General features: G+C 36.6%; 1 protein-coding gene across 2 annotated transcripts in view; it reads left to right on the top strand.

Annotated features, from left to right (window-relative positions):
• The window catches only part of INO80 (INO80 complex ATPase subunit), a 116893-nt gene that overhangs the window by 46293 nt on the left and 46069 nt on the right, over positions 1 to 24531 (top strand). For both annotated transcript variants that reach the window (XM_074327899.2, XM_074327898.2), the window contains exons 15-24: positions 4495 to 4554; positions 5606 to 5748; positions 7515 to 7599; positions 8555 to 8672; positions 9609 to 9694; positions 12277 to 12444; positions 12663 to 12796; positions 13829 to 13893; positions 14596 to 14689; positions 15453 to 15624. In XM_074327899.2, the coding sequence (XP_074184000.1) occupies positions 4495 to 4554; positions 5606 to 5748; positions 7515 to 7599; positions 8555 to 8672; positions 9609 to 9694; positions 12277 to 12444; positions 12663 to 12796; positions 13829 to 13893; positions 14596 to 14689; positions 15453 to 15624 (1125 nt within the window). The remainder of the gene's footprint in view (positions 1 to 4494; positions 4555 to 5605; positions 5749 to 7514; positions 7600 to 8554; positions 8673 to 9608; positions 9695 to 12276; positions 12445 to 12662; positions 12797 to 13828; positions 13894 to 14595; positions 14690 to 15452; positions 15625 to 24531) is intronic.

Raw genomic sequence — 24531 nt, 5'->3', positions numbered from 1 at the left:
CATCTTTGTGGGTGTGGCCCCACCTTTGTGGCTGAATTGTAGATTTAGAAATTTTACAAGGCACATTAGTTGTATAGTTTTTAACTTGGCTGACTAATTTTTGACTTTGTAAGAAGATGAAATCATCTAAGGCAATTGGTTGAATATTTTCTATAGAGTTGTTTGCCATATGGACTATGGAGCTCCATCTTTTTTCTGCTTTTGTTGGTGTTATTCAGTACTTGTTGAACAATCAGGAAGCTGAGAAATTAAGTCTTAAAATTTTCATAAAACCACTTAAATTTTCAGTATTTCCTCCACTGGCCGATAGATGGCAGTGTGGTAGTAGCTATGTCATTGTTAACCTCTGACTTTATACCTATACCTGGAACAGCCTTCATTTGCGCTTTGAGCTTCCCTTTGATACTATAGTTTTACGGGTCAGTAAAATATGGCCTTTGGGCTAATTCCAGTTACCACTTGTTTGTCCCAATTTTTAAAAATTGTGTTAAAAAACACATAGCATGAAGTGTACCAATTTAAAGTGTACAGTGTAGTAGCATTAAGTACATTTACAATGTGGTGTAATGATTATTGCTATCTGGTTACAGCATCTTTTCATCATCCTAAACAGAAACCTTCTCCCCATCACTCCGTAATTCCCTTTTCGCTTTGTACCCTGACTACCACAAATCTTTCTCCATGGATTTGCTCATTCTGGATATTTTGTGTAACTAGAATCATACAATATGTGGGATTTTACGTCTGGCTTCTTCTTTTTACTTAGCATAATATTTTCAAAGTGCATCTAATGTCGTAGGAAGTATCAGCACTTCATGCCTTTTTATGACTGAATAATATTTCCGGATATACCATATTTTGTTTCCATTCATCTGTTGATGGATATCTGGGTTGTTTCTACCTTTTGACTATTGTTAATAGCACTGCTATGAACATTCATGTACAGGTTTTTGTTTGAATACCTGTCCTGTTTCTCGGTTCTTTTGGGTATATACCTAGGAGCGGAATTGCTGAGTCATTTTATATTTAACTTATTGAGGAATCTACCACCTGTTTTTTGTATAGCTTGCACACTAAGAATAGTTTTTACATTTTTAGATGGTTGATTAAAAAGTATTTCATAACAAATGATGTATGAAATTTAAATAAATATACATAGCCATGCTCTTTTGTTTATTATTTGTGGCTGCATTCTTACCACAACAGCAGAGTTGAGTAGTTGTGACAGACCGCATAGCCTACAAAGCCAAAATATTTACTATCTGGCCATTTACAGAAAAGGTTTGATGACCTCTACTCTATAAATTCATTGTTTTTATTGCCATTACTCTTTTAGATTGTCAGAAATGTGTTTACTTCCCTACAGAACATAGTTACATATACACTCTGCTCAGGTTTATAGATTACCTTAAGAAAATACATAGATCTATGATGATAACATCTGAAAGTTCATTTTAATTGCCAAGTATCTGAGTAACACTCATTTTATGGTTCTAGTGTGAGTGTCTCTGGCTTCTTCCTTTTTCCCATGAAATATGATTTACATTTTTTCTATAGTTAATGTACCATTTTCCAGCCTTTAAATTGGCTATTTAGTATGTTTTATATTTCATTTATTTACGCTCTTTTATTCTTGTCTACTTTTTTTGTAAACTGTAAAATTTTTCTAACGTTTTGAGGTGGAGCTTAGATTGTTGATTTTAGCTTTTTCTAATATGTGTATTTAAGGGTATTAATTGCTTTCTAAACATGGCTATAGCCGTCCAAACGTTTGATGGATCACATTTTCATTATCTTTCAATTCAAAATAATTTGTAGCTTCTACTGCAAGTTCTTATTTGACTCATGGGTTATTTAAAAGTGTGGTTCTTAATTTCCAAACAAAGGATGGTTTTCTAGGTACCTTTTTGTTATTAATTTATAGCTTAAATCCACTGTGATAAGAAAACAGGCTTTTTGTTATTTTAATCCTTTGAAATTTGTTGAACTTGGCTTTTATGGCCCAGCATATGGTCAGTTTTTATAAATGTCCTATGTGTGTTTGAAAATGATAGGTATTCTGCAGTTGTTGAGTTTAATGTTGTGTGTGTTGATGAGGTCAAGTTTGTTAACTTGTTCAGTCCATCTGTATCTTTATTTATTTATTTTTTTGTCTGCCTGTCCTATTATTGACTGAAAGAGGTATGTTAAAATTTTCCGCAATCATGTATTTATCCATTTCTGTTTCTTTCTGTCCATTTTTGCTTTATATATTTTGAGGCTGTGAGATATATACAAATTTATAATTACTTTATAATCCTGGTGAATCAAACCTTTTATTATTATGAAATTCCCCTCTTCAACACTTCTCTCTCCGACAACATGTTTATAGTAAATCTTCTATTTATAATCATCCCCATTTTATTTGCCATTTTAAGGTTTTGCCTTAAACCTATTTTCTCTGATACTAACTAGATAGATTTCTTTGGTTAGTTTTTACATGGTATCTTTTTCTTCTTTTCATTTTTAACCATTCTCTATCTTTACATTCTTGCCTTTTATTTGGAATATTTGTGCTTACTTTTAATGTAATTATTGCTATATGGAGTTTAAATCTCCTGCCTTGCTGTTTGCTTTCTACTTATTTTCACCTGTTCAACTTTCCTTTTTCTCTCCTTTCTTGGGTCCTTTTGGATTGATTAGATTTTATTACTCTTTTTTTTTTTTTTTTTTTTTTGCCCCTCCCCTCTTAGCTTGCCAATTATACATTCATTCAGTAGATACAGGGAGAATACAACATGCATCCTTGACTTTTCAAAAAGTAATATTATTTTAGCTCTTAAACTCCATTGGTATTTTATTATTTATACATTTTAAATTTATTTAGATTTATTCATATACAGTGGTACCTCAGTTTTCAAACATAATCCATTCCGGATGTCCAGTTGAGTTCTGAAACGTTTGAAAACCGAGGCATGGTTTCCCCAAAGAAAGTAGTGCAGAATGGATTAGTTCATTCCAGACCTTTAAAATCAACCCCTAAAACTGTAAATTTAACATGAATTTTACTATCTGATGATACCATAGATCCATAAAATTTACGATGTTCATAAACTGAAATGTTTATCAACAGAGACGTTTGAAAACCGAGGTACTACTGTAACTCACATGTTCACTTGTTTTCTTTGATCTTCATTCCTCTGCATATTTGTGTTTCTGTCTGGCTGAGATTTTTCAAAACATCAAGCTACAAGCTACAGATTCAAGAAGCATTTTGAGCCCTATATGGAGAAAAAGAAAGAAAGCCACACCTAGAGGCATCACAGAAAAAGGGCTGTATTTTGCATTCTTTTGTTTCTCTGTGCTTTAGTCTGGATATTTTCTTCTGATCTATCATCTAATTCACAAATTTTCTCTTCAGCTGCATCTAATCTGTCATTAAACCTATCACTGAATTATTTTCAAAAGTCTGTTTCTGATATTTTCATTATCTAGATCTCCTGTGGCTTTTTTGGTTTTTTTTATTGTATGCCAGACATTCTGGATACTGTTTTCTTATTCCAGAGAGAGGATTTCTGTGTTTTAGGTTTTGTTTTGGTTTCTTGCCAATAGTAATTTTTTTTTCTGGGGCAGTAATAACCCAAAAACCTCTTAATCTAGTTTGAAGCTGAAATTCAGTACAGTTGGCTGTCTGTATCTGAGGGTTCTGCATCCAGGGATTCAACCAACCACAGATGGAAAATACTTGGGGTGGAAGTTACATTGTTGCTGATGTGTACTGGGTGTCCGTAGTAAACTTGTACAGATTTATTCTTGTCACTGTCCCTAAACAGTATAGTATAACAACTATTTACATTGTATTAGGTATTATAAGTAATCTACAGATGGCTTAAAATATCAGGAGGGTATGTACAGGTTATATGCAAGTACTGCACCATTTTATATACGGACTTTAGCATCCATGGGTTTTGGTATCCTCGGGATTCTGGAGCAAATCTGCAGGTACCGAGGCAAGTCTGTGTTTAGTATACCTTTACTACCCGTGTATATGAATCCTTTGATCCTAATTTAAGGCCGGGGAGGTTGGGGTTATCAGAATCCCTCCTCCTTGAACTATAGTTTTTGTTCTGTGGGCCATACATCTCTTTAACAACAACAACTCTGTTCAGTTTCTTAGCTTCTCAACTAGAACTTTTAGAAAGGATCACCTTCAAGGGGGACCGTATACCGGGTGCCAGGATTTCATCTCTGGGCTTCCTTTCTTTTCTGGATCTTGGCTCTGTAATTTCCACTGCCTCAGTAGTTCTCTGATACCTTCAAACACATATTTTGTTTGTGTGTTTTAATTTGGTCAACAGGAGGAGTGCTAGTCCATTCCCTAGTTTGGTAATGACAGAAGAGGAATTCCTATATTTAATTTGTTTTAGGTTCTTTTAAACATTCTGAATAACATATTTGTGATAATACTTTAAAATTATCAATAGGTAATAATCTATATATTGGTCCTTTTTCCAGGTGCTACCATATTGGGGAAATCCTCATGATAGAAAAGTTATCAGGAGGTTCTGGAGTCAGGTAACTTTCAGCTTACTGCACACACACACACACACACACACACACACACACACACACAGTGTGATCGAAAAATATGGTGAATGTTTAAATTTAAAATTTATTATAGTAAAAGACACATTGTCATTAACCCCCCTCAAAACAATCCACCTCACTTCGAACACACTTATCCCATTGTTCTTGCCACTTTCTGAAGCAGTTCTAGAAGTCCTTTCGTGAGTGTCTTTAGTTGCACTGTCGTGGCTGCCTCGATGTCCTGAATGAATAGATTCAAAACGTTTACTTTCATCGTCATTTTGACTTTGGGGAAGAGCCAGAAGTTGCATGGTGCCAGACCCAGTGAATAAGGTGGATGGGGATACAAATATTTTTATTTGACAGAAATTGCCATATCAGAAGTGATATGTGACACAGAGCATTGTCATAATAGAGGATGAAACCGTTTGCCCATTTCATGTTAATACATTGTTCATGATCCATAATTTATGGCACACTTTAAAACACACCTTCTCTCAATTGTAGTCACACCCGATTGACTGTACCAAACAAGTTGAAACTTGTCACACACTGTTACTAAGGTTCAGTGCACCACTTCGTGTATTGAAGATCCCTGCCTTTCCATTTGGATGGCACTCAGCAGAGTATTCACCATATTTTCTGATCACACCTTCTACATGTGCAATCATTATTTCTCCAGTTTATTTGAGTAATTTCTCATGTATGAAATCTTTTTATATATTTCTGGGCAGTAGGCAAGTATAATGTTTTTCTTTTACAATGCTTTTCCCGTTATAGACAATCAGCTGGTTTGAAAATCAGGATTAAAAACTTTTTTCTTTAATGAGCTGAAAACTAGTTTTTAACATGATTTGTGATTATAGTGACTACTTTAAAAGCAGTTATGGTTTAATTTATTGTATATCTACCACATGGTAGAAATACATCATTAGGGCTATTATAAACTTCTTGGCCTTAGAAAATACAATCCATTCCTTAATATCTTATTATGAATTGTGAAGTATCTCTTTTCACCCTTCCCCTCTTATATTTACAGAAGACCCTTTATACTCAGGATGCCCCCTTCCATGTGGTTATCACCAGCTACCAGCTGGTGGTGCAGGATGTAAAGTATTTCCAGCGGGTCAAATGGCAGTACATGGTATTGGACGAGGCTCAGGCGCTCAAGAGTAGTTCCAGGTAACATGAGTACTAGAAACCAAACTCCATGTACTGAGGATATATAGATATATGATATACAGTTGACCCTTGAACAACGCAGTGGTTACGGTGCCAACCCCGACCCTTCACCCTCTACTCCCTTGTAGTTGAAAGTCTGCGTGTAACTTTTGACTCTAAAAACTTAGCTATCAATAGCTCACTGTTGACCAGAAGTCTTACCTATAACGTGAACTGTCGATTAATGCTTATTTTGTATGTTTTATGTATTATATACTGTATTCTTTTTTCATTATTAGTTTCAGGTGTACAAAACAATGTAATAGTTAGACATTTATCACTTATACCCCTCACAAAGTGATAACTTCCCTCCCCCATCTACTACCCCTCTGACATCGCACACAGCCATTACATTTCCACTGTCTCTATTCCTAATGCTGTACTCTACTTCTTATAACTATATATATAAAATTATAGTTGACATTCATTATTATTCAGCTTCAGCTTCAGGTGTACAGTGCAGTGATCAGGCAGCTACACCGTCCCTGAAGTGGTCTCCCTAATAAGATAAGTGTCCATTGGATGCCCTACAAAGTAAGATAGAGAAAAGAAAATGTTACTAAGAAAATCATAAGGAAGAGAAAATACATATACTATATTTATTAAAAAAAATCCATGTGTAAGTGGACCCACGCAATTCAAACCCATGTTGTTCAAGGGTCACCTATATCTGTATGATATATACACACATATGAATAAAGATCAAGAGAGGTTTCAGAACATGGCATAATACGGTCTCTGCATAAGCCATGTGTCTGACCCGAAGGCTGAAATTCCCTTATCCATTTTTCATGGAACATAAATATTACTGTTTAGAATACAAGGATTTTTCCCAATTTCTAGCCGTACTCAATAATTATGAGATTTTAATAGACCTTTGTTCTTCAAGGAAAATTTCTGTGGAGGAAGGGGCATCTGCCCTTTCCTTGAGGGATTATTTTAGAAGGTTATTTTAGTAGGAAGTAGAACGTTACATGATGTGGATTGTAGGTTTTGTCTGCCTTGTGCAAGGTATCCTAGTCTCTGGGTAGTTCTTAGATCCCCAAGACTCCTTTTATTGGAGTCTTTTTATATGTTTAAAGTATTCTAACACTTTTAAGATCCCAAACTGAATAGTAAATGAATGCTTAGCTATAAAATGTTACTCAGTGGTATTAAACCTGGGTTTGATGCATTTTTGTTAACTTGGTGAGCACGCAGGACTTCCTTGAAGGTCCATGGTAACTGGCAGGATGGTATTTTTCATGGAACTTTCCATCCCCTGAAGGGCATTACTTCGTTTGTACGCTTTTGAAGTAGGACATGCTCGTAGCCATAGACTCACTTTGCATTTGCTTCTCACACCCTTCCCCTTTCTCCATTGCTCCCTTCAAACCCATACTGGAAGCACAGAGTAATACTTTTAAAGCTTCCTACTCCACAGAAGTACCTTACAATGACATGATTTATGTCAACGCAAAGAGAACTTTATCAAGGCAGAAAGGATCCTACCCTGCCTACTTGAGGCCTTCTGTTTCTAAACCCTAATACCATATTTTCCTTTTAAAGTAGTCAGTTCCTCTGAAATTTCCTATCTGTAGCTATGTTGAATAATATTTTTCAGTTGTGTATATGATGGAGTACTTGAATCTCAGTGTTGTTTTTTTAGAAAGCATGTTTAGAACTATGAGGTCTTGGTAGGATGAAGAAAGATTTACTGCTAATTTGGAATTTGTCTTATTGGACAGTGTTCGCTGGAAGATCCTCTTGCAGTTCCAATGTCGGAATCGGCTTTTGCTAACTGGGACGCCCATTCAGAACACCATGGCAGAGGTAGGCATGAGTCAAGGGCTTAGCTTTGTATCTGCATTACTCAGAGTGGTTCCAGCACAGAATGGGATTCTTTACACATGTCCACCTGGAGTGTTAGGGCTCTGTACAAATTACAATCCCCACATAAAAGGAAAAATCTGAACATAGCTTGCCCTAAGTGGGATTTTGTGGGTTTTTTGGCAACATTCCTATTTTTTTATTCTCTGGTGTAAGGCAAATAAATTGCTCTATTTTTTTGTATTTATGTACTAAATGGTGACCACATTAGGAATGCTACCTATCGAATGCACAGATGTTTTTATACTAGAATGAAAGGTAGTATTCTTTAACACTGAGAGGAGGTAAAATTTTTTTCTTTAGGAAAGATAATTGACCATCTACAACAGGGGTCAGAAAACTTTCTATAAAGAGCCAGATATTTTAGACTTTACAGGCCATACAGTAAACTGGCACAACTATTTAACCTTGCCGTTGTAATGTGAAAGCAGCCCTAGACTATGCATAAATTAATAGGTATGGCTATGTTCCCATAAAACTTGATTTATAAAAATAGACGGCAGACCAGGCTTGGCTGACCCCTGATCGTTATTACCAAGTTATGCTACCTCAGATTGTATTTAATTTTGCAATCGATTTTTTAAATGTATAACATCTTTAAAATTATGTCACACCAGAATCTGATTATACTTGTACTTTCATACTTTTAGTTTGAAATTAATTGAAAATAATGACTTTTTCCTACAGCACCTTATAAAATTAGAGTTGGTTGATGAGGCATGTGTTTACACACCTTCTCTATCTCTCTCTCTCATTCACTCATGTATACACATGCACCTAGACGCAGATATACACCCATACCTGCCTCCGTGTCTCTCTCTCCCCCCCCCCCCATTATGTCTTCAACACACTGTCATTTTGTTGCCCTACAGCTACTTCACTTTTCCTTTGTTTCCAGCTCTGGGCTCTGCTGCATTTCATTATGCCAACATTGTTTGATTCGCATGAGGAATTTAATGAATGGTTTTCCAAGGACATTGAGAGCCATGCCGAAAACAAATCCACCATTGATGAGAGTGAGTACTTTATGAACTTTCTTCTATGTTATCAGTGTAGGCAACGACATAATTGTATGTTTTCTTCTGTGTGAAGAATTTTTCTTCTAGTATACATGAAAGGATGGGGGGAGGAGTTTTTTTCCTTACAAACTAATTATGTACTTTTTTATGTTTAAAAGAGTCAAAAAAGGACTAATTCATATGGTGTTGCAGTATTGACTAATAGGGCAGAACAGGCAGAGTTATAAGCACCACATTTTGGCTTACGGAATCCTCATTTTCCACATAGATCCTAAAAATTTCCTATCAGAGAGATATTCTTTGTGGGATGGGGTAAGGCTTTTTTTCCTGTGATAAAGACTGAAAATATTAGAAGGGTCATTGTTGTAATTTTCTGTCTGTATTAGGATTTATTTCTACTATGAACACGTTTGACCTGGTTTATCAGTACTCTTGGCCTTATTGAATATTAAGGGAGTTATGGGGTGTTTATTGCATAGACATGAAGTGACATCTGGTAACTATTAGAAAAGTCTTTAAGTAGTTTCTTATACTATAAGTTGTTAATTTGCTGACATACTTTAAAAAATGATTTTTTGGGAACACTGGGAGTCCCAGATAGCTTGCATTATACCTATATGAGAACCCTATTATTAACAAAAATGTTCCTGAAACACTCTAAAGATGAATTCTAATAAAAAATAAAGTGGTCCTCGTTGGTTTGAGTAAATGAGAGCAAAATGCATTTACCCTGTTGACTATAGGAAGATGCTATGGAAGATTCCGATTCCTTGGTTTCTTACTTGGGAAAAAGATTTGTTTCAGTCTTCTTTCAGAGACTCATTAAGCCAAAAGATATTAAAACAGTTTAGTGAGAGATGATTATGATTTTTCTTTTGTTTGTTTTAAATCGGTATAATGTATTGTTTATGGGGGGGGCTCCTGGCATTTCAGATCAACTTTCTCGCTTACACATGATCTTGAAGCCATTTATGCTGAGGAGAATCAAGAAAGATGTGGAAAATGAATTGTCTGACAAGGTAAGGAAAGAAGACCTCATGAGTTTATTAAGCCTTAATAGGCACCAACTTAGGGTTCCAGGGCAAAAAAAAAAAAATTCCTTGATAAATGTTTAGTTGAAGAGTAATTTGTTTGATTGAAAAAAGACTTTTAAACCTGAGTGGATCAAAGAAGATTTAATATGAGTGAAATAATCACGGCAAGTTATGTTTTTTCTTTTTGTTTTATACTTTTTATTATAGAGAATTTGAAACATTACAAACGTAGAAAGAATAGTATAATGAACTCTCATAATCACCATACAGCTTTAACAATGATCAACTCGTGGCCATCCCCACCCATCTAGATTATTCTGAAGCAAATTCCAGATGGCCTTTATTTCATTTACAAAAATTTTCATATGTATCTAAAAGATCTGGTCATTTTTAAAATACATAACCACATATCATTATCAACCCTGCTAAAAAAAGGCAATTATTCCATTGTAGGATCACATATCCAGTTAGCAGTCAGATATTCTCCGTTTGTCCTTGTGTATTTCTCTCTCTCGCTCTCTCTCTCTCTCTCACACGCGCACACGCACGCACACACACACACACAATTACATTTTTAAAATCAGAATACACGCAAGGTCCTCCCATAGCATTTGGGTGTCATGTCTCTTAAATATCTTCTTTCCCTTGTAATTCTTTGTTAAAGAAACTGAGTCATTTGTCCTGTAGAGTTAGTTTTCCACATGCTGGATTTTGCTAATTGCATCATCGTGGTGTTGTCACATATGTTCCTGTCTCCTGTATTTCTGCAAACAGAGTTAGATTTAGAAGTTTAATGTGCTTCAGGTTGTATTTTCTTATACAAAGCCAGTAATTTTGGTTTATAAGTATCTTTTTTGGATCCTTACCAGACTTTTGTAATTTTCTATTACCTCCTATGAATTCTCCCCATATTCTCCTTCCTTCTACCAGTTCCTAGTCCTTTGGAATTTTTCCCCATCTTCCATAGAGGCCACCTATTTCTCATAATTCTGTTCTCTGTCTGACAGGCATCTTTTCAGATTCTTGATAATATCAGGTGGTTCTCCTCTATCACTGTCAGAAGGGTGGATCATTTTGAAATTAGTAGCTCTCTTTGCAAGATTGTGGAGGGGATGTACACCTTCAAAGAGAGGAATAGAAGTGCACCTTTGTTTTATTTTTTAAAAAGTCTTGGTGGCTATTTTGTGAAACTGGCTGACTTTAACTAAATAGTACTGTCACACAGGTGTAGCTGATAGAAGGAAAATACTTTGTAAAAAATGGAATCTTGAGGCTTTTATATCAGAAAGGGCTTAAAAAAGAATAGCAGTGTCATAATTTCTATTATTTTGTTAGTAGTCAATAAGGAGGTGAACAGTAGATGTAATCCAGTTCTTAACCACTGTGCATAGTGTAAATTTCTTAAACATCAGCAATGTTTCTAATCTATTAAATAATTATTTATTTACTGAACTCCTACTGACTGCCAGCCACTGGTACATAAAGATGCAGGTTCCATTCAGATTTCTTAGGGCGATAAATACATAACTAACTATATATAATGCTATGTCATAGAGATACAGTGACTGTGTGAACTATAAGAAGTAGTTCTGTTAGGGAGGGTTAGAGAAGGCACCAAGGCAGAAATGACATGTAAGGTAGATCTGGAACAACAAGTTGTCATTTACTAGGAAAATAAGATAGAAAGGGGTACTAGGCAACAACAGCAATGTGAACAAAGATAAAGCAACATTCAAATATGCAGCATGTTTGGCAAACATTATTCAGACCACAGTTGCTAAGGTTTATAGGACGATGTGGTGATGAGACTGGGACAGTAGGGTGGGTTCGATTATGGGAGGTCTTTTCTGCCTGTAGGAGAATTTTTAATATTTCATTATAGGCAGTAATGTACACTGAAGGTTTTTCAGCAGTTGAATTACTTTGTAAGATTTGTATGGAAAGCTTCTCAGAACCAGGAGAGACCGGAGGCAGGAAGACCCCAAAATAATAACAGTCTAGATGATACGATGAGATTCTGCAGTAAAGCAATGGGAATGGTCAGAAAGTGTGGTTCAAAGTAAATTTCCAGGTTGAGTAGAGACTTAGGAAATGATAGAACATGGGGTATGAGAGAGAAAAATCAGAGCTGACTGAAGTTTCTCTTTGGGCAATTGAGTGAATGGTAATGCTGTTCATTTAGGGAATTGTGGAAAAGAATTTTTTTTCTGATATGTCACATAAGCAAATGCTGCAGACTCTGAGTGGTACTATTAGAGTAGGTAGTTAAAAGTATGGGTATAGGGCTATTTAGGAATATGTTTTTGTTGTAAGTCACTGTGATGGACGATAATTCGTGCTACTGAAAATGGAAGAGATTGCCAGGAACAGCATGTAGAGTGAGTGACAAGCGAAGAGGGGCAAGAAAAAAAATCATTTTTCTGGATAATTAACCACACCACAGGTTTATAGAGATATGTGTATTGTTTTTCCAATCATACTCTGGCTTGCATGCGTTTTAAACTTTATGTTGATACTGAATCTTATGAACTGTTTTTCAAAATAGAACTGTTCTCCCTGATTTTTAGATTGAGATTCTAATGTATTGCCAGCTGACCAGCCGACAAAAGCTGCTATATCAGGCACTAAAGAACAAAATTTCTATTGAGGATCTATTGCAGTCTTCTATGGGCTCCACCCAGCAAGCACAGACCACCACCAGCAGCCTCATGAACCTGGTCATGCAGTTTAGGAAGGTAAGAGCTTGGGGCAGCTACCCTGGAGTTGTCTTGACTAACCCACTTCAAGGAAAAAGCTCTAGCTTTGATGCCCAATGAACAAAGTCTGTTAAAAAGATGAAAATGGGAAAGTATATATTCACAAAGGCAAACATTCAGGGTTTTGGATCCCCCATCATTTCACAGGATGGTATCTGCACCTAAAAATGTTGTCTTGTTATTTCCCTCCCTCTTAGGTGTGTAATCACCCAGAATTATTTGAACGACAAGAAACTTGGTCTCCATTTCATATTTCCCTAAAGCCATACCAGATTTCAAAGTTCATCTACCGTCATGGACAGATCAGGGTCTTTAACCATTCACGAGACAGGTGAGCAAATGTTAATATCTGTTTCCTCTGGGAGTGTTTTTGTAATTGGGGGGTTTATGGAGATAAATTTAGTGGAGAATGTTTGAGTTCCTCAGCAAGAGATATTTAAACAAAGGTGGACAGCTCTTCGTTAAGGCATCTCCTGGTCGGAATCTGTGCACTATCTAGGGTCTAACCGGATGACCTTAAAGGCCATCGCCACTTGTAGTTGCCTTTCCAAACGAGGAATATGCACCTGTGTGCAAATATGTACGTGTACCAAAAGAGATCAGCAAATGTTTCTGCCCCAGGACCGAAATTGCTTTATGGTGGCTTATTTTATACTTGGAATAGCACTTGTGGGAGAACTGATTGGATTTTGAATTAATCAAATATACCTTCGTATCAGAATCAGCAATGACAGGTTTTGGTAAAGGTGAAGTGGTTGTTAATGCCAGAGATTGCTTCCGTTTAGAAAATTGGTGTGTGGGTCAGTTTTACACCGGATTGAGGGTAGCCCTGGCTTCTGGATTTTTTAATAAGCTCCCAAAGGATTCTCATGCACACCCACATTTGAGAACCATGGATTTTGAAAGCTCCTTCTGTAGAGAAACTATATAAACAGTACCATCAAACTAATTATTGACAACATTTAGCCTAATGAAACTGAAATTGAGGAATTCCTTGGATTTTAATTTTAAGAATTCTGTCTGTGATAGCTCCAGGCTAATACTTAACTAGAGAGGCAGAAGGAAGCAGACGAGAGGTACGGTGCTTTTTCCTTAACATAGTATATGAAAGCTTAGGGTGCTAAAATTGTGAGTGTCTAAAATAAAATAAGACTACTTTGAACTTGTATTATCTTTTTATACTTTTATTAAGCACTTACTACTTTCTGACATTTTATGCCATGATTTTTGATAATAACAAACTTCTTAAAAATATAAAGAGTTTCAAACCTAAAAGATTCTGTTTAGTTTGGAACCTCCAGTGTAGTTAACTTCCCAATATTTGTATTTGGATTCGGATTTATTTTATTTACTTACTTTACAGGTGGTTAAGGGTTCTTCTTTCTCCATTTGCACCGGACTATATCCAGCAGTCTCTCTTTCACAAAGGTAGGTGTTTTGATCTTTGGGAAGGAAAGTATGCCAAGTATTTACCAGGATGCTACTCTTTGTTTTGCTGAGTGACTGCTTTGGAACTAGTAGTGGTTTGCCTGCATGCTGGTTTTTATTTATAGTCTTGATAAGATTTAAGTAAATTAGTCATCTTCATCTATAGACTCTCTGATTTGTGACTATAACAGGAAGCAATAAAAAATTATTACATTGACCTTCAATCTTTATTTTATACCCAACTCTTAAGAATTTCTTACACTCTTGAAACTCGACAGAGACAATGCGGGATTCTTATTAACGTGGCCTAGTTTCCTTCCCCTTAGTCTAACGAAAAGAAGCTGCTCAACTTTGAGCATTGTCCACAATATTAAGAATCTTTTACCTGTGTCCTTTCCCTTTTTCTTTTTCCTGACATGATAAAAAGAGGAAGGCACTTAGCAAAGGATCCAAAAATCCCAAAGGTAACTGATGAGCCAACTTTACTCTGGCCCATATATGCCACCTCTCATAGGTCTGCCTCTTCTACTTGTGATTGTAGTACAAAAATATGACACCCTGACTTCCATCAAAGTGGCTGAGGTTTCGAACCTTTAGGATATGTTTTGATTCTTAAGCCAAAATTCAGCAGTTCAGCAGACTTTAGTTGAGTATTGTCTCTTGGCTTGCTATTGAGTTTAATTTTGTCCTTTGATATTCTAGGTGTTAATGAAGAAAGCTGTTTCTCTTTCCTTCGCTTTATTGATGTATCTCCAGCAGAAATGGCAAACCTCATGCTTCAGGGACTTTTGACCAGGTGAAAAGTTTGCTCATTGTTTGATGAGAGAGCCTTTGGGAATTAATAAGGACAAATGTTGAGTACTGTGAAATTAAATATTTGATGTTATATCATCTTAGAAAAGCCTCTCATTCTATTAAGAATAAAATTTTCTATTAGGGAATCATAATTTTCTTTGCTCATTTAATAATTGCATGATGCTTCGTGATATACCGTAAATAAAAACTATTTAGGCTCTTCTCCCAAACGCCTACCAGAAGGTCTTCAAGTCTTCTTAATTTCTAGTTAGTCTACTATATGTTATTTGCTTCAGTGGGGCAGATGATGGCTGGTGATTCCTTTAGTTAGTAGTGATTGCAGCATAGTCTGCCATAAGTGTTCTGGGAAATTTAGTTCTGTGTTATTATTATTCTTTGGTATAATGGCTTTCACTTTATTATCTTGTATTTCTGTAATAGTAGGCTCATTAGGAAAGGCGCTCTCTAATACGAGGATATTTTTATGATAGAGTTTTTGTGATAGAGTTGAATATTCCTTAATACTGGGATGAGCTTTACGGAGGATTTTAGTTTTCATAGTAGCAAACCACGTCATGCCAAAGATAGAATTTCCAGAACAAAAGTATGAAATGGCTTTATCTCACAGTAGGAAAGAACTGTTTCTAAAATGCTCAAGATTTACAAGAGACATGTTAATGAGAGACAAGGTTCCTCGCTGCTATGAACTACCCTCAAACCTCCATGGAGCACTGAATAAGCATGTCTGCTGTGGTTTATTTCAGATGGTTAGCTCTTTTCCTGTCTCTGAAAGCCTCCTACAGGCTCCATCAGCTGCGCTCGTGGGGAGAGCCAGAAGAGGAGAGTCAGCAGAGATATCTGAGAAACAAGGATTTCCTTCTGGGGGTTAATTTTCCACTCTCCTTTCCCAACCTTTGCAGCTGCCCTTTGTTAAAGGTAAGGAATTATTTCAGCATTAATTATCTAGTACTTACTCCCTTCCCTTTTCCTTGAATCAGTAAAAGTAGTAATAAAGTAAAGAATGACCTAACAGCCAACAAGTGCTCAGAGGAGTGGGAGAGTGGTGTATTGAAGTGTAACTTACTATGTATAACTTAAGAGACGTGTGTGTGTGTGTGTGTGTGTGTGTGTGTGTATACGTATATATATACATATATATACATATAAATATATTTGTGTGTGTGTGTTAAGTATATATTTGTATATAACTTTACTACAAAGTATACAGATCTTAAATGTACAGCTCTCTGAATTTATACATGTGTATACACTTGTGTAACAACTACCTAGATCAAAGTATGGAACCTTTCCAGCACTCAGAAGTCGCCCTCGTGCCACTTACCATTTAATACCTCTAGTTCAGAACAAACCAACAAATAAAGGTGATCACTCTTCTACTTCCATCATCACAGATTATTTTTGCCTATTTATGCACTTTATGTAAATGGAATTATCCAGTATGTACTCTTTTGTGTCTGTTTTCTTTCCCTCAGTATTGTGTCTATGCGATTCATCCATGTTGCATTATAGCATTCTTTTTTTAATGCTACGAAAGTGTTGCATTGTCTTAATAGCCCACAGTTTATTAATCTACTCTATTGTTGGTGGATATTTAAGTTGCTTCTAGTTTGGAGCTATTTACGAATAAAAGTGCTATGCACAATCTTGTACGTGTCTCTTGATGAACATAGGCGCTAATTTCTTTGGGGTTTATGTTCAGAAGTGGTATTGCTGTATCATCCAGTTATATGTGTGGTTAGATTTAGTAGCCACTGCCAGGCATTTTTCCAATATGATTTTACAATTTCACCAGCACTGTGAGAGATTTGCTGTTGTTCCTCATCCTTGCCTAAACCTGGTATTTTAGTCCATGTTTTTGAATTTGTGGTAGTATCTCATTGTGATTTTAAATTGCATTGCCGTGAAAAGTAATTCTGTTATGTACTTTTTCATAGAATTATTGAACATTGTAGAATGGGTGAAGGGAAAAGGACAGGAAATAAGATGATAGATGTAGGTGCAGATTATAACTTATTGCTAAGGATTTGGATTTTATTCTGAAGAAAGTGGGTAACACTGGAGAGTTTTGAGAAGAGAGTTGTAGGTGTTTATATGCTATAGTTCTTCAACTAGGTAAGACGGTAGGACATTTTCCTTGTATCCTCTAGGACATTTAATGGGTCATTAATTTTAGCTGCTATCAAATGCAGGATGTTCTTTGTCTACATCTGGCGTGTGCTCCCTGTTCACTGGAGAACCCATATGATTTCCTTCTCTTCTGTTTTCTCAGTTGATTTCCCAAGCATTGCTCTGTGTACATTTTTGGACTCCAGAAATAAGATTCGTAACGCAAGAAGAGAATAGGATTGGTTTCTAGCCTGTTTGGAACAATGTAGTCAGTGGTGGCAGAGTGACTTCCTTCTAGTGAAATGTTGATATGTCTGATGAAGAGTTGCTTAACCTCCTATAGACCAATTCCTCTACATTTGCTAATGTATTAGGTTACAAACATAATTTCAGTTTAAAAGGTTAAAAAAATTGTAAAAATTGCAGTTACTTTTGCACCAACCTAATATATTGCACTACAGTTATAAAATTTTACTAGATTTATTTTTGGAACAGAAAGCACCATCCTCCCATGGGTTTACTGTGCCATATTAAGTAGACACCTGCATCTTATTTAACACTCAAAGATACGCATCACTTACTTCTGTTCTTTTCTTTCTCTTTCATGAAAATATAGTAGAGTGTTCAGAGCACCTGTTCAGTGAGGTCCTTATATCAATTAGTGAATTTCCTGAGAAATTCAGATGTGGACAGTATGCTTTATGGGAAATTGATAGTGAAATATGAAAGTTTATCTAATTGAAGTTAGATTCACTTCCATTTCCTCTTTTTAAATTTTATTTTGGGTTGTGGAGAGACATTTGCTCTTGTCACTGAGTTGCTGAGCCAGTGGGCTAGGTAGCTAAAGCTAATCATATATGTGTAGAGACACTGTTTTGCTTTGGTCTCATCGTCCTTACCTCCAACGTGCATATATTAAAATACCAACCAGGCAGTGTATTTTGCCAGAGTTTGTTGATATATCTATCCTAAGAAATCTCTGCTTTCAACTAAGCAGAATGATCTTTACATGGTATCTAGCCTTAAAGGTTAGCCTAGGTTCTGAATAAAGAATTATTTGTTTGAAGTTCCATGTGTAACAATTAATAAAACTGTAATAAAGCCCATTATATCTGTGGCTTTTAGAGTGTGATCATGACGCAAGTCAAGAATAGTTTATATCACCTGGTCAGTATGTAGACATACCAGATATTATGTGTACATAAGTTTTTAAAACAAAATATTCACAAAACAACACCCACATATACAGTACACCCTGGGGTTTTTTTCTTTTACTTTCTTTTTTTTTTCCGAAATGTTTTTTTATTGGGGAATATTGGAGAATAGTGTGTTTTTCCAGGCTCCATCAGTTCCAAGTCAAGTGGTTGTCCTTCAATCTAGTTGTGGAGTGTGCAGCTCAGCTCCAAGTCCAGTCACCATTTTCAACCTTTAGTTTCAGGGGACACAGCCCACCATCCCATGCGGGAATTGAACCGGCAACCTTGTTGTTAAGAGGTCGTGCTCTAACCAACTGAGCCATCCGGCCACTTTCTTTTACTTTTTTTTAATGTTAATGGGAAACTACTAAAAAATGATTTCATGACCCTTGCTACTCGCGGTTTGAAAAATGCAGCACTAGATGACTGTACAACATTAGAATAGCTAAGAGGACTAGATAAAAAGAGTCACCACGTAGAAGATTCTGGATTATTCTTACAATAGTAAGAAAGGAAAGAAACTGATATTTTGGAACTTAAGGAAGAGTCTCGCTTTCTGAAAATGAAAGGGAAGACCAGAAGTTACTCAGAGAGCAATATGCACATTTCATTAGTTACCCTGACATAGTTAGTGATCAAGGTCCATCTCTGTTTTAGAATATTCTGGTATGTACCTGTTATATCCCTGGTATTCTAAGAGAGTATAAATAAAAAAGAAGTAATTTTGGAAGAACCAACCGATTCAAATTTGAGCAAAGTAGTTTATTATGGGAACTGTTCCCCAAGAATGGCCTAGTTAGAATATGCCTATCACCGTTATTGTGCCGTTTCTCTGAAATGAATTTTTCAGAGAAACACTGGTTTCTCTGAAATGAATTTTTATTCAAGAAACAGTTCTCTAGAGAACATAGATTTTTGTTTGTTTGTTTTGCAAAGATGTGTAGAGAAGGAAATTTAAGACACCTAATCCTGTAGAACAGATTTCCAAAATTCATTAGTTAAGAATGTAAAAGTTAAAACTTCCGATGCATATTTTAGCATACATACACACATCAAAATCACACTTCTGAATTTCATAGTTTACTCTGATACTGCTAGTTTTTCATTTTTTAAAAAACCATGATTGGGGCGGTCGGTTAGCTCAGTTGGTTAGAGTGCGGTGCTCTTAACAAGGTCGCCGGTTTGATCCCCACATGGGCCACTGTGAGCTGCACCTTCCACAACTAGATTGAAACAACTACTTGACTTGGAGCTCACGGGTTCTGGAACAACACACTTGAAATAAATAAAACTTAAAAAACAACAACAAAAAACTGTGATTGACAAAAAGGAGTCTTTTTAAAAATGATTCCTCTAATATGGATAGCGGTGCTGAGACTTAAATGTAGTAATTATCTGTTGTGCTGATGTTTGGATTTGTCAATTGATTTTAAATACAAGGTCTTGGGTTCTTTTGTTTGTTGATTTGTGTGGGATAAATTCATTATCTGTGTGCCTTGTGCCTTTCATTCCCGATCTGACTTATTTGCTGTCATTGAGGTCTACAAAATACTTTTGGCATTAATACAATTTACAAATCCTATGAAAGACCCTGCTGCTTAAATAGGGATCCTATTACTGTGACATCAGAGAGAACATTTTTATTTTCACAGAAAACAGATTTACAACTGTGCTTAACTATTTTCAGCCAATAGCCTGAAAATATGACTTGAGAGGTATTTGCTATAATCCATATGGTGAGTTAGAAACTCAGGAAAGACAAGAAAAGTCTTGAAAGATTAAAAAAGGGCCGATGTATAAATGTGGGGTCCATCTTTAAAGCCTGAGGGAGTAGGAAGAAAACTTGGAAATGATAAGCATTCACCTAACTAAGCTATTGGGGAGGTTTAAAATGGTTTTTTCCTAACAAAATTAATTAGTAACCATTTGAACTCATGATTCTAAGAAGCAACTAACTTGATTCTGAAAAGGTGACCATTTGCTTTCCTTTAATAGATAACAGGCCAAGTAGATTAGAGAGACAGTAAGAAATAATAGGTATAATATGTTAAAATCTTGAAGCCTTTTCTCTTGTTGCCTTGGCTGTCCTTCTGGAGATATTAACATGCATATAGGGAAAGGACACAAATCATAAGTGGACATACAGCTTAATGACTTCATAAAACACTATGAGAACCCTGCTCCAGACGTCTCTGTGTGCCCACTTCTATTCACTGTTCCTCTCCAGTGCCCGCCCACAAGTTACTGTAGGCAAATATTTGGGTTCTAGTTTTTGTTATTACAAATAGTAAGGCTGTGAGCACTGCACACCTTGTAGTGAAAATTTATATGCATTTTTGTGGGGTGTGTACCTAGTAGTCAAATTGCTGGGCCATAGGGTGTGCATAGGGCCATATTTAATAGATAATGACAAACAATTTTTTAAAACAATTGCACCAATTTTCATTAACATTAACAGTGTACGAGAGGCCCTGGTTGCTGTGCATCCTTGCAGGATATGATGGTGTTTGTTGAGTGTAGCCCTGCTGTGTGTGGGTGTCTCATCGTGGTGATACATTATATTTCCCTTATGTATAATGATATTCAGGACCATTCCTTAAACTTACTGGCCATTTTGATAACCCCCTTTATGAATGCTTTTTCAAGATCCTAATTTTTCTAATAGGCTGTCTGTATTTTTCTTTTGTAGTTCTTTATGTATTGCAGATTTCTTCTACTCTGTAGCTTACTTTTTCAGAAACTCTCAGTAGTGTTGTCATTTGTCGAAGTTAGCATTTTTGTGATCTGTTGAAGAAATCTTTGCCTATAGCAAAGTCATGAAGATAATCCTCCATGCTTTTCTCCAAATGTTTTTTTAATTTGCTTTCACATTCAGATCTACAAGGAATTGAGTTTTTTGTCTGTGTTAAGGATTGTTGTTTTTATTGCTTATATTTGACCCACTATTTGACCCAACTGTTTATTGAAAACATCATCCTTGCTACACTGCAGCATCACTTTTGTCAAACAAATGGCTGTGGACGTGAGTCTGTTTCTGGACTCTGTTCTGTTCCATTAGTCCATTTGTCTATCCGTGAGCCAGCACCTCTATCTTAATTACTATAGCTTCATAATAAGTCTCTAGCTTTGTTCCTCACTGTTGCCTTGACTGTTCTTGGCCCTTTGCATTTTCATGTAAATTTTAGAATCAGCTTATAAATCTTATTTTAAACTCTTTTCAGTAATGTAGATAGTGTAAGCCAGTGATCCCCAAATGCTTTTTGATTATGTCCCCCTTTTATTAAAACATTCTTAATCCATTTCACCAATACCTATGTATTACTTAAAATGATAAACATAATAACATTAATATTGTTTACATTGTGAAGCTTGCATGTGCTTTCTTTGGAGGCCACTGATTTGGACAGTAAAAGAAGCCTAATTGGGTAAGGAGTGGTGATAGGGGAGGACTCAGCATTTACTGGAGAAAGGATTCTTTTTCACACACCCTTTACTCTTTCTCGCCCATGGTGTTTTCAGTTGTTTTGATCCCAAGGGCCAGTGGGCTTGAGTGAATGGGCACATTGATTTGTATGGATGGAAGAAGAGCTTATTGACTGAATGAATCTCCAGTGGTAGAATGTTATCTGGGCTTAATGGTTGGGGGTTGTCTAACGCTCCTTTTTCCCCCTGATCCTGGCTGCCTTCAGAGTAACCTCCCAATGTCAGACTCCTCCTGCAGGAGGAAAGCACATGTAATTAATGTTGTTTACAAACCTGTCATGCACCAGCGGCTACTGTGGGCAAGGTGTGTTAACAGTCACGGGCCCTGATTTCTGGTTTGAAAATTCATACACGCACATAGTAAAAATACATGCACAGACTTAAAAAGACTTTAAAAATAAAAACGATTCAAGATAAGAGTTGAAGGAAGGCATAATTAGTTGCCAGATTAATGGTAGATGGTTAGTGGTAAAGTTCAGAATGGGAGATCAATTTAGGTTGAAATAAATGAAAAAGTCGTTATAGGAATGGTATTGTTTAAGTTGAATCTTGAGTGGAAGGGACCTGGATAGGAGGAAGGATATTCCAAGTTAAAGATTTGAGCCAAAATAAAGGACAGTAGCCAAAAAAAGGGCCAGAGAGGTAAGTCGTGGGAGTCTTTGAATGCCAGTCTATTGGGATTTAGATATTAAATCAGGAGTTTTAGCCCTCTTTTGGCTTACTTTCTTCAACAGATGCTCTAGTTATAATCCTAGGGGGTAAAGTTTTGATGGCTACAATCAAGCCTCGGGAAGGAGTCATCTGAGCAGGCGTCAGGAAGGCTGCCAAGGCACTCAGCTCCTGACAGCACACCGGTGGGGGTGATCGCTGCCGTGGTGTTTGATAGAAATTAATCTCAGAGTGTGGTACCAGGAAAGATTGGAGATGGGTCCATATTAAGGAGGATGTTAAGCAAAGGTTGCAAGTGGTACGTACGAAGGACCCAACAGAAGTGGTTATAGCCAAAAGATTATAAAGAAAGGGTCAAGGGACTCGGATTGATTTGGATATGGATGAGCATTGGCTGTGGAGGAATCACTTCCAAAACCTAGAGTTCAAGAGAGGTTCCAAAGGGAATGGTAAGTTCTATGTCAGGTTTAAAGTGAACACTTAGGCAGGCACAAGATTAGGAGCTCTTGGATGTTACGAATGCACATAGGACAGAAGGCCCAGGTACAGGGATTTACAGGGACAGAGACTCTGGTTAGAGAGTGTGGAGAGTGGATAATGAACTGTGACTATTAGAAAGGAGAATAGGAAGGTATTTTAGGAGGGGCAGTTGGGTTTAAGTCAAAATTGAGTTTGTAAGAAAGAAGACTAAAAAAGGAGAAGACAGCAAAGAGGGAACTTGAACATCCAAGAGAGACAATTGATGGGGATGCAAAAGTGGCTTATTACCTGTTTGATATGGTAGAAAACTAGTGAGTGCTGGCAGGAGCTCTATAGTGGACAGAAAGATAAGGTACTACGTCTCTACTGCTAAGAATGTTTTACAGTGTTCAGAAAAACAGAAGCTAAGCTTAACATGGAAAAAAGTATTATTAAGCAATTCTGTAATTTTTTTCTTCCTAACTTTTTCTTCCCCAAGTGGGAATGCAATTTAGATGTTTGGACATCTTCTATAGTCCCTCTTCTCTTTGTGGTCTGGTTATTTTAGGCACCTTGCACTTACAAAGTTAAATAAATGTTTGCTGAATGACTTAGTGAGTGCTGGTGCATTGTATTATTGTTGCTTTTCCCTTTGGAACTTGGTGTGTATTCTCATCTGAGGGAATGTCCTTCAGCCTAAAATTATAATATAGTCTTACTCAGTATTTAAAACAGAATTTTGTTAACAATTCTGACTTTACCTTCAGGGTTGGGAAATGTAGGTGAGATTGGTAATTTGTTTAATCATTCATTGATTTTATCATACATCAGTTATTTTTGCCTTGCATTTGAGCTGAGAACTGGAGGCATTTCTTGGCACTGAGGAGTACCAGCAGAGAGAAGCTCATGCATAGAGATCTCAAGGGTAATTGCAAAAAGGGGCAATTGTGGATGTTAGCTCCTGTAGCAGTTACCGATACCTACATAACAAATTACCCTAAAACCTAGCAGCTTGAAACATAAACATTGAATATCTTACAGTTTCTGTTGGTCAGGAACTTGGGAACAGCTCAGATAGGTGGTTCTGGCTCAGAAAATCTTCTGAAGTCAGGATATCAGCTGGGGTTATGGTTATCTGAAAGATTGACTACAGCTGTAGAACTGCTTCCAAGGTGGCTCACTTACATGCCTGGCAAGTTGGTGTAAGCTGGAGGCCTCCATTCCTTGCTGTGTAGACTTTTCCACAAGACTGCTTGAGTGTCCTCCTAGAATGGCAGCTGGCTTCCCCCAGAATGACTGATGAGAGAGAGAGAGAGAGACCATAATGCCTTTTGTGAGCTCGTTTTGACAGTCATTAAGTCTGCTCACACTCAAAGGGAGGGGAATTAGACTCTACCTTTTGAAGAGAGAGGTGTCAAAAAATTTGTGGACATCTCTTAAAATGACTACAGCCCCTCACTGCTGGGCTGATGCCCCTGTAGTAGTGACTTCATTATAAAGTTGGTTGTGGTAGTCACTGTCCTGAGATTGGCGTAGCCTATAGATGGCTTCTGACTGTGACACCATGAAAGTTCTTAAACTGGAAAGGATGTTGTCATCTCTCCCTCGTCTCCCTGTCACCCATCTGTTTACAGTTTTGCACAGCAAATTGTCAGCTGGGGGAGATATTAAATACAGCCTAATATCTGGCTTTCATCTTCAACAGGAATTCATTGGTCATAGGCCGTAACTCCTTGCGAGCAACACTTGTCCTTGCAAGCTGTTCTGTTCTATATCTTGCATTTTCGTTTGATTTGCCAACTTAGTTCTGATTATGTAACTTTTATTATTCATAAACATAATTTGTTTTGCTTTCTTTTGTGGTACTAGGAAGTGAGGTAGCCTTGTTTTAATATGCAAAGTAAACACA

This window comes from Rhinolophus sinicus, chromosome 3 (assembly GCF_057876585.1).
Source record: "Rhinolophus sinicus isolate RSI-liver-muscle chromosome 3, RSI-T2T, whole genome shotgun sequence".
Lineage (NCBI taxonomy): Eukaryota > Metazoa > Chordata > Mammalia > Chiroptera > Rhinolophidae > Rhinolophus > Rhinolophus sinicus.
The sequence above is the reverse complement of the archived record's forward strand: the minus strand, read 5'-3'. Positions and strand labels throughout refer to the sequence as shown.